General features: G+C 54.1%; 1 protein-coding gene across 1 annotated transcript in view; it reads right to left on the reverse strand.

The window, feature by feature from the left end:
* The window catches only part of CACNA1A (calcium voltage-gated channel subunit alpha1 A), a 248,225-nt gene that overhangs the window by 132,097 nt on the left and 100,895 nt on the right, over positions 1 to 15,233 (reverse strand). Inside the window, 1 exon segment of the mRNA XM_044994574.1 lies at positions 13,836 to 13,975. Coding sequence (XP_044850509.1) covers positions 13,836 to 13,975 — 140 coding nt within the window.

Here is a 15,233-nt window from a genome sequence, read left to right on the forward strand (position 1 = left end):
TCTCCTTCACACACTGAGGCAAAGGGCCCCGGCACAGCCTATGCCATCCCCGCCCATGACAACCCCCCATACTCCGGCAGAGCCCCCTGCCCCGGGGACCCCCTCAGCGGCTCCAGGCGAATGACCCAACCATGCATGGCAATGGGACAAGATCCACCCACCTGGGGATGCCAAATCCCTGCTCCTCCCTGGCCCCACCTGCATGGACCGTGGTGTCCCAGCTCTGAGAAATCAGCCCTGCAAGCCGCCTGGGGCAGCGAGATTGGGGATTCCATCAGAGAGCCTCCCCCCAAACACATCCCATTAGCACAGCCTCCCGCCCCTCGTACTCGCCTGTCCTCCCACATACACCATGGCCCCCCCTTGCCCAGTGCCCGTCTAGCCCCCCCTCCGGGGCCGATGCACGGTGCAGGCACTGAGTATATCTCACTGCATCAATTTCCTGCCATTGCCGAGTCTCGGGCACTGGCAGCATCTCGGTGCCTCCAGTTCTCTGCCTGTGGCACACGACAGCTTAGTCTCCTGCGAGCTGGGATCCTTTCGTGTAATCCCAGTTGCTGGGCTTGGGGTGCGGGTGGCCTGTGATCGACAGGAGGTCACACTAGAGGAGCTGATGGTTCCTTCTAGCCTTGAACTCTCTCACTCCTACAGCCGGGGCGGACTCTGACAATCATCCGTACAGTCATTTCCCAGCGCTGTGTCCGCCAGCCCCGTGTGCCAGGAGTTTGGGAGGGGGCGGGTCTCAGCCCAGATGTCCATGTCACAACCCCCCAGCGCCACTGGCGCAAAGCAGCCCCCTTGCCAGCAGCTTTAGCAGAGACAACAGACAAGCCATAGAGACGGAGCTTCCTCTACCATCCGAGTGTGTGTGTGGGGGGGTGTCCCTCCATTGCAGGGCTGAGCCCGACAGGGGTGTATCTGGAGCTGGCTGGATAGATCGATCCATCCATCCATCCATCCATCAGCCTTGTTGTACATTTCCCAGAGGCACGGCCTTTGTGACCCTTCCTTTCACCTCTGAACCCCACGGCAGCAGCGAGCAGCTCAGCGCTGCCCTCCCGCGCCTGTGGACGATCTCTCCCCCTAGGCGTTGGCAGGTACCCGGAGCCACCTGCAGTGATGGGCACAGACATGTCTGAGGCAGGTCCCTGCTCTGCTCACACCCACCCCTTGCCCAGGGCAGAGGATCCTGGAGGGAGCTTGGGGGAGAGGGCACAGCATGGGCGGGACCAGGGCCTGGCCTGTTCCGTCTGGGCAGCCAGATATCCCCCCATTAACCCTAACCCTGTCGGTGAGCTCCTGGAGTCACCCTGCCATGGGGGGAGTTCTCAGCCTCTGTGAAGGCTCCCCAAGCAGGGTAGAGGCTCTCTGGTGGGGTCCCTGGCCCGCCCCCTGGCCCCCACCCCCGGATCTGGACTCAACATCACCCTCAACCCCACTGGGCCCACTCCTCCTCCCCACCCAATGCCCCCGGTGCTTCCTGCCCACCCCCAGGGCACACCTGCTCCCTGTGCCCCCCTAGTCCCGCCTGCCCCCCGGTCCTTGCCATCCAGAGCTCTGAGCACGTGGCGATCAAAGTAATTTTGGGGTGGGGAGGGTCTGGTGAGCGCCACTCGGGGACCCAGAACAGGGGAAGCAGCAGAGACCAGTGGAAGTGACACGATCAGACGGGCAGCCGGAGACGCACAGAGACAGAGAGTGAGAGGCACCGCCGGAGACAGGCAGAAGAACTAGGACAGACACTGCGGGGAGGGCAGGAGTCCTACAACCTGTGGTGGCTACAGGATCTCGCAGATCCCCAGGCGACGGCACGACCGGCCTGCCTGCACCCTGTGCAGAGCTGGGCACAGAGAGAGAGAGATGACAGGGCCTGATCCCCCTTCGCAGTCCCTCTGCCATAAGGTCCCCACCCAGGGCACATATCGGGGTGGATCAGGGACAGGAGGAGGTGGCACTGGTGCCTCGGCTATTTCCTGGCTGCGGCAAGGCCCACACAGCTCTGAACCAGCCCCAAGAGCGCCAGAACAGGGAGACACGGGGCCAGCTCCCACTGGTCCCAGGCTCGACTGCAGCAGCCCAGAGACAAATCTGGGCCTTAAGTGAATGAAGCCGTTACTGAAGCCAAGATATGAGACACGGCAACAGATGGAGAGAGAGAGAGAAGGGAGATGCATGTGGCTGGGAAAGGGGGAGCACGCGATCACAATGAGAAAAGAGGGGTGCGAAACAGCAAGAGGGAAGACAGAAAGGGGAAGGGTGGCGAGAGGGAGAAAGGTCCCAGCGCCTTTCTGCAAGGTCCCTTTAAGAGGCACTACCCTGCCGAGTCCTTAGATGCAGCAGCCTTTTGATTCATCAGCAGAATCCAGAGCTGGGTTTCTGTTCAGCTTTGATCGGGCCGGGCTGACATTTAGAGCATCTAGACAGGGCCTAATCAAAGGCTCTGGTGGGCAGAGGGGGCGAGGGCTCTGGGAGCTGGACAATGCCGGGTTAGGATGCCGGACGAATGCCACCCGGCAGCCCCTCAGGAAGCAGCGGGCGTGGGAACGGGCTGTGCCAGCAGATAAGGATTTAGGGCAAAACACAACAGGGGCCCTCGGAAGGCTCGGTCTGGAGAAGAATCGAACTCACAGAGTCCAAAGAGCCTCGGTGCTGCGGAGGAGGGATGGGCTTGTGGCTAAGGCGCTGGGCTGGGACTCAGACAAGCAGGGGTTCGATTTCCCAGCTCTGCCACAGACAGTGAGCAAGTCACTCTATGCCTCAGTTTCCCCATCAGTTATGACGCCTTTCCTATGGGAATGTTAATTCCTCCGTGTCAGCTAGCGAGGGATAGGGGTTAGCTGGACACCCAGCAGCAGCTCGCCTACATTGTCGGGGGCAGCCACTGCTCACCGGGCGGGGGAAGCAGAGGGATGCTAGAGAGTGGGATGGACAAGCCAGCAAGGCTGCCAGTTAAACTGCACATGAGCAGCAGCCGCAATAGAAACCAGGGACCTGCTGTGCTGAAGACACAGACCTCGCCCTTGTGAGCCAAAGCAGAGCATCCTATCTCGGCCCCAGCTTATGGCCTCCACAGGCGCTGGTGGGTGACAGGCTCGCAGCTGCTGCAGAAGCAGTACCCCCAGCATCACACCCTGATGCTAGCCAAGCTGCACCTCGCCGAAGCCAGGGGCTGAATTTAGCGCTTGGCTGTGGACCGGACCCGGGACCCGCACCCATGGGAAGAGATACACGTGCTGATGGGTATCCAGAGTCATTCTCACCACCTGGGAACCAAGGGGAGAGGTGGTTCCTCTACCGATCGGTGACTTTACAGTACAGAACCAACCAAAGGAAACTCTCTTTCCGAGGGCACTAGTCAGCCCCGGGAAACCCAAGAGAGACGGGGAAGGGAGCCGATGAGGTGGACAGACAGAGCATGGGGTATACGAAAAGAGAGAAGTGGGTGCACATGGCAACAGATAAACAGATTAGCTAGACAGGTGTCCTCAGGCCAGATACGGAGAGTGAACTATTAAAGAACCATTCAGCTCTGTGGCCATTAATAACTTTGGCTCTGCAGGGAAGATCAGGGTAATCAACTCTGATGGCACACGCCTGGGCTGATCACCACAGGGGTCAGGAAGGACTCCTCCCTGCCCCACTGCACTGGAAAAGAGGTGGTTGCTTTCCTCCGAAGCATGAGGCATTGGCCACCGCTGAGGACAGGATAATGAACTCGATGGGGCAGGGTCTGGTCTGGTGCAGCAGAGAGCAGGGGGCCCAGGAATGCCAGAGCCAGAGAAAGCGCACACTGGCTCTCACCCCTGGAGCAGGGAGTGTCTTGCAATGAGCAGGCCTGAGCACCGAGGCAGGAGAAACACAATTTCGGGGAAAGTGAGTAGGCAGCTTTGCAAGAAAATATTGTGACAGCATTAAACAGCACTTGCTCCCCATACGCAGAGCCCTGGGAGCGTAGGACAATGGAGCAAAGGCCGAGGCGGTAATTAACGTCTCCCTGAGAGCATTTCCCGGGAGGGGACTTCCCCGACTCCAGAGGAACTGATGATACCAGGGATCAAAGACAGGCTCAGCTCTGCCCCTCTGCCAAACACACACACATGCTCCTTAGCCACGTGTGCTCTCCTCACAAATACACACATGCATGGACACACGCTGCACATAGGCACACTCCTCACACACCCACGCTCCCCACACGTATGCGTGCACACATCCCACACATGCAGTCCCTCCGTGCTCCTCCACTCCTTGTACACAAGCACTTATCCAGTACACACAAACCCTCCCTGTACAACCATTTCCAATACACTCCCTACACACATACCCTGGCCACGCACTTATTCAGTTCAGTCAATGAAGACACACACATGCCCTGAAGGAAGGAGTCTCTCTCTCTCACGCTCACACACACAGTGTAGATTACAAATGTTCAGAACACAAAGACCCCCCCACACAAGGCTACATAAACACGCTCACATTGGGAGTTCTTTCGAGCAGGGACCATCTTTTTCTTCTGTGTTTTCTTCTGCGCCAAGAACGATGGCGTCCTGGCCCGTGACTGGGACTCCTAAGAGCTACTGTAATACACCTAATAAATAATGTACAGGGCCTAACACAACGCAGTCCTGGCCCACAACGGGGGCTCCCAGGCACTACCGTAATACACCAAATAAATAAGCATAGTGATATAGCAGTCATACACATCTGCACATAGAGACAAGGTAGGTTTCAGAGTAACAGCCGTGTTAGTCTGTATCCACAAAAAGAACAGGAATACTTGTGGCACCTTAGAGACTAACACATTTATTTGAGCATAAGCTTTCGTGGGCTACAGCCCACTTTGGGCTTATGCGCCAATAAATTTGTTAGTCTCTAAGGTGCCACAAGTCCTCCTGTTCTTTTTAGAGACAAGATAGGAATCCAGGAGTTGCCAGACTAGATCAGACCTGGTCCATCTAGCCCGGTCTCCTGTCCCCAACAGTGGCCTGTAGCAGATGCTTCAGAGGCAGATATAAGAACCCCACAGTAGGCAGGCCTGGGACAACCTGCACCCCACATAGGTCTCACTCTGGTCTCTGATAGCCAGAGATCAGCTTCAGCCCTGAAGCAAGAGGTCTTCAAGCTCTTTTCCCACTTTTGTTAGCATTAACTGTTGTGACCCTGGCTCCATATAAACATCCAAGCCTTCTCTGAATCTTGCTAAAATCGGTCTCAACGACATCATGTGGCAGTGAGTTCCGCAGACTACCTACACCCAGTTCCTTTAATCGGTGTTGAATTTGTTCCTTTGAATGTAATCGACTGTCCCCTTTTTCTTGTGTTCTGAGACAGGGATGACCAGTCACTACTGTACAGAGGTTTATCACGTCCCCTCTTATGAGCCTCGTTTCTATGACAACAATCCCACACTTTTCAATCTCTCTCCATATGGGAGTTTTTCCAGGCTTCCAATCAGGCTTCCCTGAACCCCTCTAATTCTGCACTGTCTTGCTGGAGCTGGGGCTGACAAGAATCCAGATGAGGCCATGCCATTGATTTACAGAAAGCTATTAGAATATTGTCCGGCTGTGTCCACGCTGCACTTGGGGGGTGGGATGGCAGCCCGTGGAGAGGGAGCCAAGCTAACTCAGTGGCACCGTCACAGCACGAGCTCCAGCATGGGCTAGGCGCACAAGGAATTACCCGGTATCCGGGGCAGACTTTACAGCCCATGCTAAAGCTGAAGCCGCAGCGTCTCTGCTCTGGTATCCAAGCTAGCTAGTGTACACACCCTGTGAATGCAGTGTAGACATCCCCTCCGCATCCTCCTCTCTCCTGTTCCTCATACATCCAAACATCTTGCTTGCTTGTCTGATCGCAGCTGCACTCTGAGCAGAGGTCTCCAACGCTGCCCAGATCCCGCGCTGGAGCTGATAAGAGTTCCTCTAGGTCCACAAAGACAGAGGCGCGCCTGTACATGTGTACACGGCTGCACATGCATGCCCATGCAGATGCACTCACTGGCACCCACACTGCCGAGAACTGCGCTTCTGCTGCCAAAATCGTGCCTCTTCCTGGTCCTAAAAATGCCAACTGTGGCCTGAGCACCCCCGTCTGCCCACGTAACCGCTGGAATCAAGGCGGGCAAGGACCCCAGGGACAAAGCAGATCAATAACTCCTTCCAAGGCCAGAGCCTCCCTGCATCCTCCTGGCTCCCTCCTTCCCACGCCTCTCTGCTTTCCTTCATTCAGGCAAAGATGCCTCCCTCAGCATGCCAGGCACGTCCGGAAAGCACCTATAAGGTACTAGTACAGGGAGACTCCCTAATCAGGGCCCGAGCTGCCTGGCATACTAACGAGCTCAGCTCTGCCGAGGAGGACTGGGGGAGAGAGGCAGAGATTTCGTGAGTGGCCCTGTTTTCCCTGCTCTGCCCTGCAACTGCAGGAGGGGAGGCTGGGGCAGGAGCAGAATGCTGACGGGTCTGAGCGGGCTGAAATCTCCCGCTAAGAGCAGCATAAGGGCGTTCGCTGGCGAGATCAGGGCAGGAAGTGTAGGAGGGTGATGCACAGCACACTCGCTCACACACGCATGGCAGAACATCACGTGTGCACATACATGCACTATGCACTTCCATGGACTGGGCACACACAATGCATGTGCAAGCACACCATGGACATGCACACGTGTGTAGAGCAACACACCGTACACGTTTGTGAGTACATGTGCATGAACGCACCTCATGCACAAACATGTACCACACATGTCTGTTTAGACTGTACACTCCTTGGGGTGGGGAGCCATCCGGGCCAGCATCTACTGGGCTGTATAAATAATATTATGTGTACATACGCATACATCAGACTGCCTCACTAACATACAAGTACATGTGTATACACATGGACCATGCACACATGTATACTTCCACATATAATGCACAGATACATCTGCACACGCGCACGCACACATACAAACACACACACGCATACACACACACCCCAGCAAATCATGGCAGCTCCTGACATTTCACACCAGGCCTAGATAGGGGCTCCCGCGATTCAGTCACAGCACCTGAGATTACCTCTTGCTACCAGCCCCTAGAGTTGCTCCATTGGGGATGGAGGGGGGGCAGGAATGTGCAGTGGGGAATCCTTGGCACTGAGAATGTGCCGCGGGCTCTGGGCCCCACGCTTTCCTCGGACGAGTTGCTGCGCTCTGACACCCCTTAGTGGGTCTGAGCTTTTATAGCTGAGGCCACACAAAGGAGCACGAGAGAGGACTGGCTCTTCCCCAGCAAGCTGATCCCCAGACTCAAGGAAAGCTCGGATTTGGGAGCCACCCCAAGCCCTCCCTGGGCTGAGGACAGCATCTCCAGCCCCCAGGCCCCTCACTCACAGCAGCTAGCTCTCTTCTATGGAGATTTCCACGGCCTGCCTGCCAGTCTCCCCTGCAGCTCCCCCCCCACCCTTGCACTGGTGAGGAAGAAGCCATTAGCATAGCAAAACTGCAGCAGCACTAATGGGAGCCTCTCTCGGGAGCTGGGCTGGGATCCCTCACTGCAGCTCCAGGAAGGCTGGGAAACAGGAGGGCCGGAGCAGAGCAGCCCCTCTCCCAATAGCCTCGTGCCCAAGGGGACCCCAGAAATCCTGCAGGAGCTAGTGTGTTTAGGGAGCAGCCATCATTGCACGGGTGGCCAGGGATGCAGAGGCAGAGGAGGTGGCTGCAGCTTTCTGCAGCTTGTTACAATCAGTGAGTGCCCCACCCCGGGGGGATTCGGTTCCTTTCAAGCAGGGTCTGCAGGTGCCTGGCGGGTCTATTATTCTGCCCAGAGCCAGCTCACTTTCCAAGCACCCCCTTCCGAGGAACACTAGGGACACAGCGAATGCCCCACGGAGAACCCCCGGGTGCTGCAGGGAGGGGGTGGGTGACTCAGTAGGGGGCGCTCTCCTCTTGGAGCCAGTGCTGACCTTAGAGTGACCAGACGTCCCGTCCCGATATTTGGGTGGTCGTCCCACGGCTCGACTGATCTTTGGTCGGGACGCAATTTGTCCCGATATTTCGCTCCGCCAGCAGCACTGGTTTATTTTTTTTTCGCTCCGCCGGCGGCCCCCACCCCCTCTTCATCTCATCTGGTCACCCTAGCTGACCTCAATGCCCCAGCAGGGCAGAAGGGGGCACTGTGCTGTCGGCAGTGCTGTCTTTCAGGTGACACATAACAATCCCGTTCCCAAGGGGTCATTAATGACGCCTGGACAGAGACAAGACCCCCGTGTCCGACCTCCTCAGTCCAGACGCTGCCCCCAGTGTTTAGACGAGAAGCGATGGTGGGAACGGAAGCAGGGGCGGCCGCTAGGGACTCGCTCCCTTGCCAATGCAGATGCTCTCGAACAGCCGCTGGCTGAGCAGAGGCGCTCGGGGGGAAGCAGGAGAGTGGCAGCGGGGCCGGGGGAGGACGGAAGTGAGACAGACAAAGGACGCTGTGCAGCCATTTGCACACAGGTGTGAAACAGGGTTTGCCCTGCCCTTTGCACGGGTGTAAACGGCTGCACAAGGTGCCGGGCACTGGCGCACCAGGCCAGGAACGAGTGGAAGAGGGGAGCAGGGAGCGGGGACGAGTGGGAGCCCAGGAGCGATAAGGAGGGGCAGATGGTAGGTTCCTACTGAGCTGGAAGTGCCTCTGGTTGGGCTGCGCAGCCTTGATCTTCCCAGTGGCGACACAGACTAATCTCCCGTCACGAGGGGTGTTGACTGCCCTGGGCTTCCCCTCTCTACCAGCCCTGGCTGTCCCACACTGCCCAGCCAGAGGGCTTGGGTAGCCCTTCCTCTCAGTGCTGGAGCGGCTGACTGATCTCCCAGCCCCAGGAGCATCTGTCCCAGAGCTGGGTGACTCAGACGGAGCCAGTCGTTTGTCTGACGCGTCTCCCTGCCTGTCAGTGGGTGGGGAGTTTCTTCAGGCCTGGCTGCCTTTTTCCCCAGGCCAATTTCCACCCCCAGTCCTTGGCCTCGTTCAGCCCTCGCCCAGCAACGCTGCTCAGGACAGAACAACGTGTCTAAGTGCAGTGCCCCCCGCCCCCAGTACCATGGTCATGCCACTGCCCTCCGCGACTCCTGAAACACCTCCGTGCCCAGCCCCGGGGCTGGGATTCGAGGCCTTCCGGTTATCTCCACGCTGTGCTGTGGAAGGGGGCATCGGGGGCTGTACGATCTGTAGCAGCCGCAGAACTTGAGGCTTCCTGTCCATGAAGAAACATTGCTGACAACATCAGGTCAGCAGGGCTCACGCAGAACAGCCCCCTCCCCACGCATTGCCCCCAACCACTGCAACCATACAACGTCTGGACCAGGTGTCGTGTGTGGACACAAGGCATTGGAAGAGCAAAGCTTTTCAAGCAACATCTTGTTGCAATGCCTAGTGCAGACAGGGTCTGCAGGCCAGCGCTGGCTCCTAGGGATAATCATAGAATCATAGAATTCAAGATCAGAAGGGACCATTATGATCATCCAGTCTGACCTCCTGCAAGATGCAGGCCACATTAGCCGATCTACCCACTCTTTTAGCAAGCGACCCCTGCCCCATGCTTCGGAGGAAGGCGAAAAACCTCCAGGGACACTGCCAATCTGCCCTGGAGGAAAATTCCTTCCCGACCCCAAATATGGCGGTCAGCTGAACCCCGAGCATGCGGGCAAGACTCTCCAGCCATACCCTCTGAAAGAGGTTAAGAATATCATATTATTGACCCAATTTGACCCAATTAAGTACCAGTTTGGCACTTAATTGACCTATTGACTAAGCCCGTTATCCTATTATACCATCTCCTCCATACACTTATCTAGCTTAATCTTAAAGTCATGGAGGTCCTTCGCCCCTACTGTTTCCCTCGGTAGGCTGTTCCAGTATTGCACTCCCCTGATGGTTAGAAACCTTCGTCTAATTTCAAGCCTAAATTTCCTGACTGACAATTTATATCCGTTTGTCCTCGTGTCTACATTAGCACTGAGCTGAAATAATTCCTCTCCTTCCCTGGTATTTATCCCTCTGATATATTTAAAGAGTGCAATCATATCTCCCCTTATCCTTCTTTTGGTTAAGGAAAACAAACCGAGCTCCTCAAGTCTCCTGTCATACGACAGGCCTTCCATTCCTCGGACCATTCTAGTGGCCCTTCTTTGTACCCGTTCCAGTTTTAACTCATCCTTCTTAAACATGGGAGACCAAAACTGCACACAATACTCCAAATGAGGTCTCACCAACGCCTTATATAACGGGACTAGCACTTCCTTATCCCTACTAGAAATACCCCGCCTAATGCAACCCAAGACCGCATTAGCTTTTTTAACGGCCACATCACATTGCCTACTCATAGTCATCCTACGATCAACCAGGACTCCCAGGTCCTTCTCCTCCTCCGTTACTTCCAACTGGTGCGTCCCTAGCTTATAACTAAAATTCTTGTTAGTCATCCCTAAATGCATAACCTTACACTTCTCACTATTGAATTTCATCCTGTTACTAATACTCCAGTTTACAAGGTCATCCAAATCTCCCTGGAGGATATCCCGATCCTTCTCTGAATTGGCAATACCTCCCAACTTGGTGTCGTCCGCAAACTTTATCAGCCCACTCCTACTCTTGGTTCCCAGGTCAGCAATAAATAGATTGAATAAAATAGGACCCAAAACCGAACCTTGAGGAACTCCACTGGTAACCCCCCTCCAACCCGACAGTTCCCCTTTCAGTACTACCCTCTGCAGTCTCCCCTTTAACCAACTCCTTATCCACCTCTGGATTTTCATTTCGATCCCCATCTTTTCCAATTTAACCAATAATTCCTCATGCGGTACCGTATCAAACGCCTTACTGAAATCCAGATATATTAGATCCACCGCATTTCCCTTGTCTAAAAAATCTGTTACTTTCTCAAAGAAGGAGATCAGATTGGTTTGGCACGATCTACCTTTCGTAAATCCATGCTGTAATCTATCCCAGTTGTCATCGGCCTCCTGCTCCTTAACCACTCTCTCTTTCAAAATTTTTTCCATTACTTTGCATACTACAGATGTTAAACTAACAGGCCTGTAGTTACCCGGGTCACTTTTTTTCCCCTTCTTGAATATAGGAACTACATTAGCTAATCTCCAGTCCAACGGTACAATCCCCGAATTTAGAGATTTATTAAAAATCATCGCTAACGGGCTAGCAATATCACTTGCCAATTCCCTTAATATTCTAGGATGAAGATTATCCGGGCCCCCCGATTTACTTCCGTTAAGCTGTTCAAGTTTGGCCTCCACCTCAGATACCGTAATGTCTACCCCCATATCTTCATTCCCATCGGTCCCTCTATCACTATTCCTTAGCCCTTCATTAGCCTCATTAAAGACCGTGGCAAAATAATCATTCAGATATTGTGCCATTCCAAGATTATCCCTAATCTCCACTCCGTTTAAAGTTTTAAGCGGTCCCACTTCTTCCTTCTTGGTTTTCTTCCTATTTAATGTTATCACCAAACTGATTTGGGGCCAGATCCCCAGCAGATGTAACCTGTCATCACACCACTGACTTCAATGGAGACACGCTGGTTTACCCCAGGTGAAGCCCTGGTCTTCTCTTACCCTGCGCTGCTTCGTGTGGGACGAATCCCCACAGCAGGCTGGGGAGGGGACTGACCCACACGTCACCACAGGGAAAGACGCAGCAGGGAGAATTGCAGCGGGATGGCGAAAGGGTAACACGGCCACAGCACAGGCCTGTGACCCCAGGCACAGCACAGGCGCAAGGGACATCCCCGGCAGCTGCACAAATACGGTCCATTCCAACGATAACTCTTCAGCTGGGGACTTGGGCTGGCCCTGTTGCTGGAGCTCCCAGGTAAGGGGGAGACCCGGGGTGATTCCAAACGCAATGGCAGGATGCAGTGGGACCCCTGGGTGAATTCTGGGGCTAGGGAGTGGTCCAGGACACTGTTCATGGGTCCTGCCCTGGAGGGACCCCCCTGCAGGGGAGAGGGGTCTCTGGGACCCATTCATTCCATGGCTTTTCTGTTGAGGTTGCCAGTGTCAGTGGGAATTGGACAGAACCCCCTCAAAATCACATCATGCAACCAAGCAGAGCGTAACAGCTTTCACCCCCCAACCAGGGCTGGCTTTCAACTGGCAATCTCGAGGGAAGGCGCGACAGCCCGTTCTGGATGCCCTGAGCCAGCTGATTTCCCTCCGCAAACCCCTTTGTATCTCAGCAGCATCCCCCATGCTAAGGGACCTCCTGCTTCCTGTGCAAGTTCAGTCCCTTGCTTCGTGGCCTCAACTTATTGCTTAAAAATATATTGCCTGGACAACAGCCAGGGTGTAAAGTAACACAGGAAGTGACACCTGCTGCCTGTGTCCCCCAAAGTAACATCAACAGCCAAGGAACAGACCACGTGCAAAAAACACCCGGGAACAACAAAAGGCCACACACGCAGCAGGGCATTCCAAGTGTTAATGCAAACGTTGCCCAGGCAGCAATTATGGTGACCATCACAAGAGACGCACAATCAAAACTGTGCAAAGAACAACCCTACGCACACCAGTACTGGAGCGAGACCAGCTGAAATGTGTAGAAGGAAACCACGCCGCAAATATTAGAAAGATCACAACGGTCAAGTGTCTGCAAGCGCTTTATAAACATTTCCTCCCATGGCACAAAGTAGGTAAGAGAAAAGGGAAGCACAGAGAAGCAACATGCCCCCAGTTCCTACAGCAAGTCAGTGGCAAGACAGGACCCAGGAGTCTTGACTCCCGACCCCCACCCTGATTTAACTCTAGATCTATCCTCCCACTGCTGGGATAAAACCCAGGAGTCCTGATTCCAACAGAACCCAAGAGTCATGGCTCCCCAGGCTGCTGCTCTGACTAGTAGGCAATATTGTCATATTCTGCTTCACCACAAAACTTTGTATATTCAAGAATGGGGAGAAAAAAAATTCCCAGCAGGCAACCATCATGCAGAACCCGAGAGTGAAAATGACACAAGCCAACACAATGGAAACACAACGTTATTTCTCCAGGAGTTATCCGAACACAAGAGCTGCCCAGCAGATAAACCCAGAGACATACTAGGCAATGCAACAGGCTCAAAGATGAAGAAACAACTCCAACACGCATCAGCCTTCAATTCCACAGCCCCCGCGGCGGGGCAGTGACAGAGGGACAGAAGCAGGAAGCCGTGGGGAAGTTAAACGGCAGAGAACTTCTGCAAGCTCTCAGTGGGGTTCGGTTGGCAAAGGAGGCTGCTGAAAGGTGGTCCCAGCACTCATTAGGAGCGGGGATCTCTGATGAATGAAAGCTCTTTAGCTGCAGCCACCCCAGCAGGAATAACAGCTCAGCACTAGGCGAGAGAGGCCATTGTTCCGCAGCCCTAGAACTCCCAACGCAGGTTGGAAAGCAGCAGGGGACCTGACTAGAGTGAAAATGCAGCCAGGCCGGCTCCACACATTGCACAGAGCCCCGGGCTTTAATAATGCCACTGAGCCCGTCTGTCCCACTCCCCAGCTTCTAAAACCCCATCCGCACATTAACCCTCACAACCGCTTTGGGAAAGCGAGACGCACAGATCTGCCCAAGGCCGTTTGGACAGAGGCAGAGATGAGAACAGAACACTGGAGTCCCTACCATCTGTCAGCAACTCAAATTACTAGACCCCACTTCCCCCTAATCTAGGAATTGAACCCTGGTGTCCTGACTCCTGGCCGGACTGCTTTAGCCACCAGACAACCACTAGGCCATGCTACCACCTCCCGGTTCAAGAAAATACATCATTGTTTGTAGCCTGGTCTGCAAGTGACCAACACACAGATGGAGAGGATAAAAAACAGCTACTCACCCTGTAAGAACCACCACAAAGTCCATCACATTCCACCCGTTCCTCAGATAGGAGCCTTTGTGGAAAGCAAACCCTAAGGCGATGATTTTAATTCCAGCCTCAAAACAAAAGATTCCGATGAAATATGGTTCCGTGTCATCCTGGGAGAGAGGGAAATGCAGACAGTGAAAACAGTAACAATCCATGGGGCTTCTATAGGGTCTCAAAGCACGTGAGGGCCACTCATGAAACCTCACAAGCCACTGTGAGATGTGGGGAAACTGAAGCACAGAGAGGGGAAGGGACTTGCCTCAGGCCACGCCATAGGGAAGTGGCAGGGAGGAAACAGAGGAGTCCTGGTTCTCAGAACCCTGCTCTAACCACTAGATCACATTCTCTTCCCAGAGCAGGAACAGAGCCCAGAAGTCCCTGGTTCTCTGTGCGCTGACTACTGGCCTACGCTCCCTTCCCACAGAGAAGAGGTTGTGACTGAGGGGGTGGTGTGAATGTCAGAATAGATATGACAATAATTCCAAGAAAACAGTTTTGTTCCAGCTCTACGTGGTCTGGGGTACAGAGAGAGGTGAATGGAGATAGACAGACTGACAGATTACCAAAAATCCACCCCCAAGATTCCTAGAAGCCCCAAATCCAGTGGAATGGAAACGGCTGTCACTTTCCAGGCATTCCAGGCTGGCTCAGATTTTCATGGCCTGAGTAGGGAGGAATCTAGGACAAGCTCCTGCAGAGATAACACAGCCAGGGTCCGGTGGGAGAAGGGAACTGAAGCAGTTGTGTGGGAGGCATATGCCACTGTCCCAGCTCCCAGCATAAGGGCGGAAAGCAGGACGTAAAGAGGACAGCTAGAAAGGGGGATGTAAAGGCAGCCCCCTCTGGTGCAGAGCTCTAAGGGCTCAGCTGCATGGGGAAGTTATCCCAGAATAACAGAGGGTGTGAATTTAAAATGCAATAGCTATTCAGGAATAACTCCGTGTGCGGACAAATCTACTCCAGAATAAAAGTGTCCAGATGGGGAGTTATTCTGGTCAATTTCCCAATATACATAAGACCTGCACCTGACACTGCACCCCATATTCTTCACAGTGATATTGTTATATGATGATGACATAATTATGATGTATTGTATGCAAGATACGGCATGTGAGGTGTCATTGGAAAATGTATGGTTTGCTTATTTGTATGCATAGATCATGTTTGGATCTGAAGTTATGAATATTGACTATGTATCTATATTTCAAAGGTAGTTACACCTGGATAACGCCCACTAGGGAAGATGCTTTCAGTCTAGATAGTGGGTGGGGAAGGGCCTATTCAGGGGAATGGGCCATTAGGAAAAAACAACAGGCCTTAGGCCAGTGGTTCTCAAACCTTTGTACTGGTGACCCCTTTCACACAGCA

Source organism: Mauremys mutica, chromosome 20 (assembly GCF_020497125.1).
Source record: "Mauremys mutica isolate MM-2020 ecotype Southern chromosome 20, ASM2049712v1, whole genome shotgun sequence".
Taxonomy (NCBI): domain Eukaryota; kingdom Metazoa; phylum Chordata; order Testudines; family Geoemydidae; genus Mauremys; species Mauremys mutica.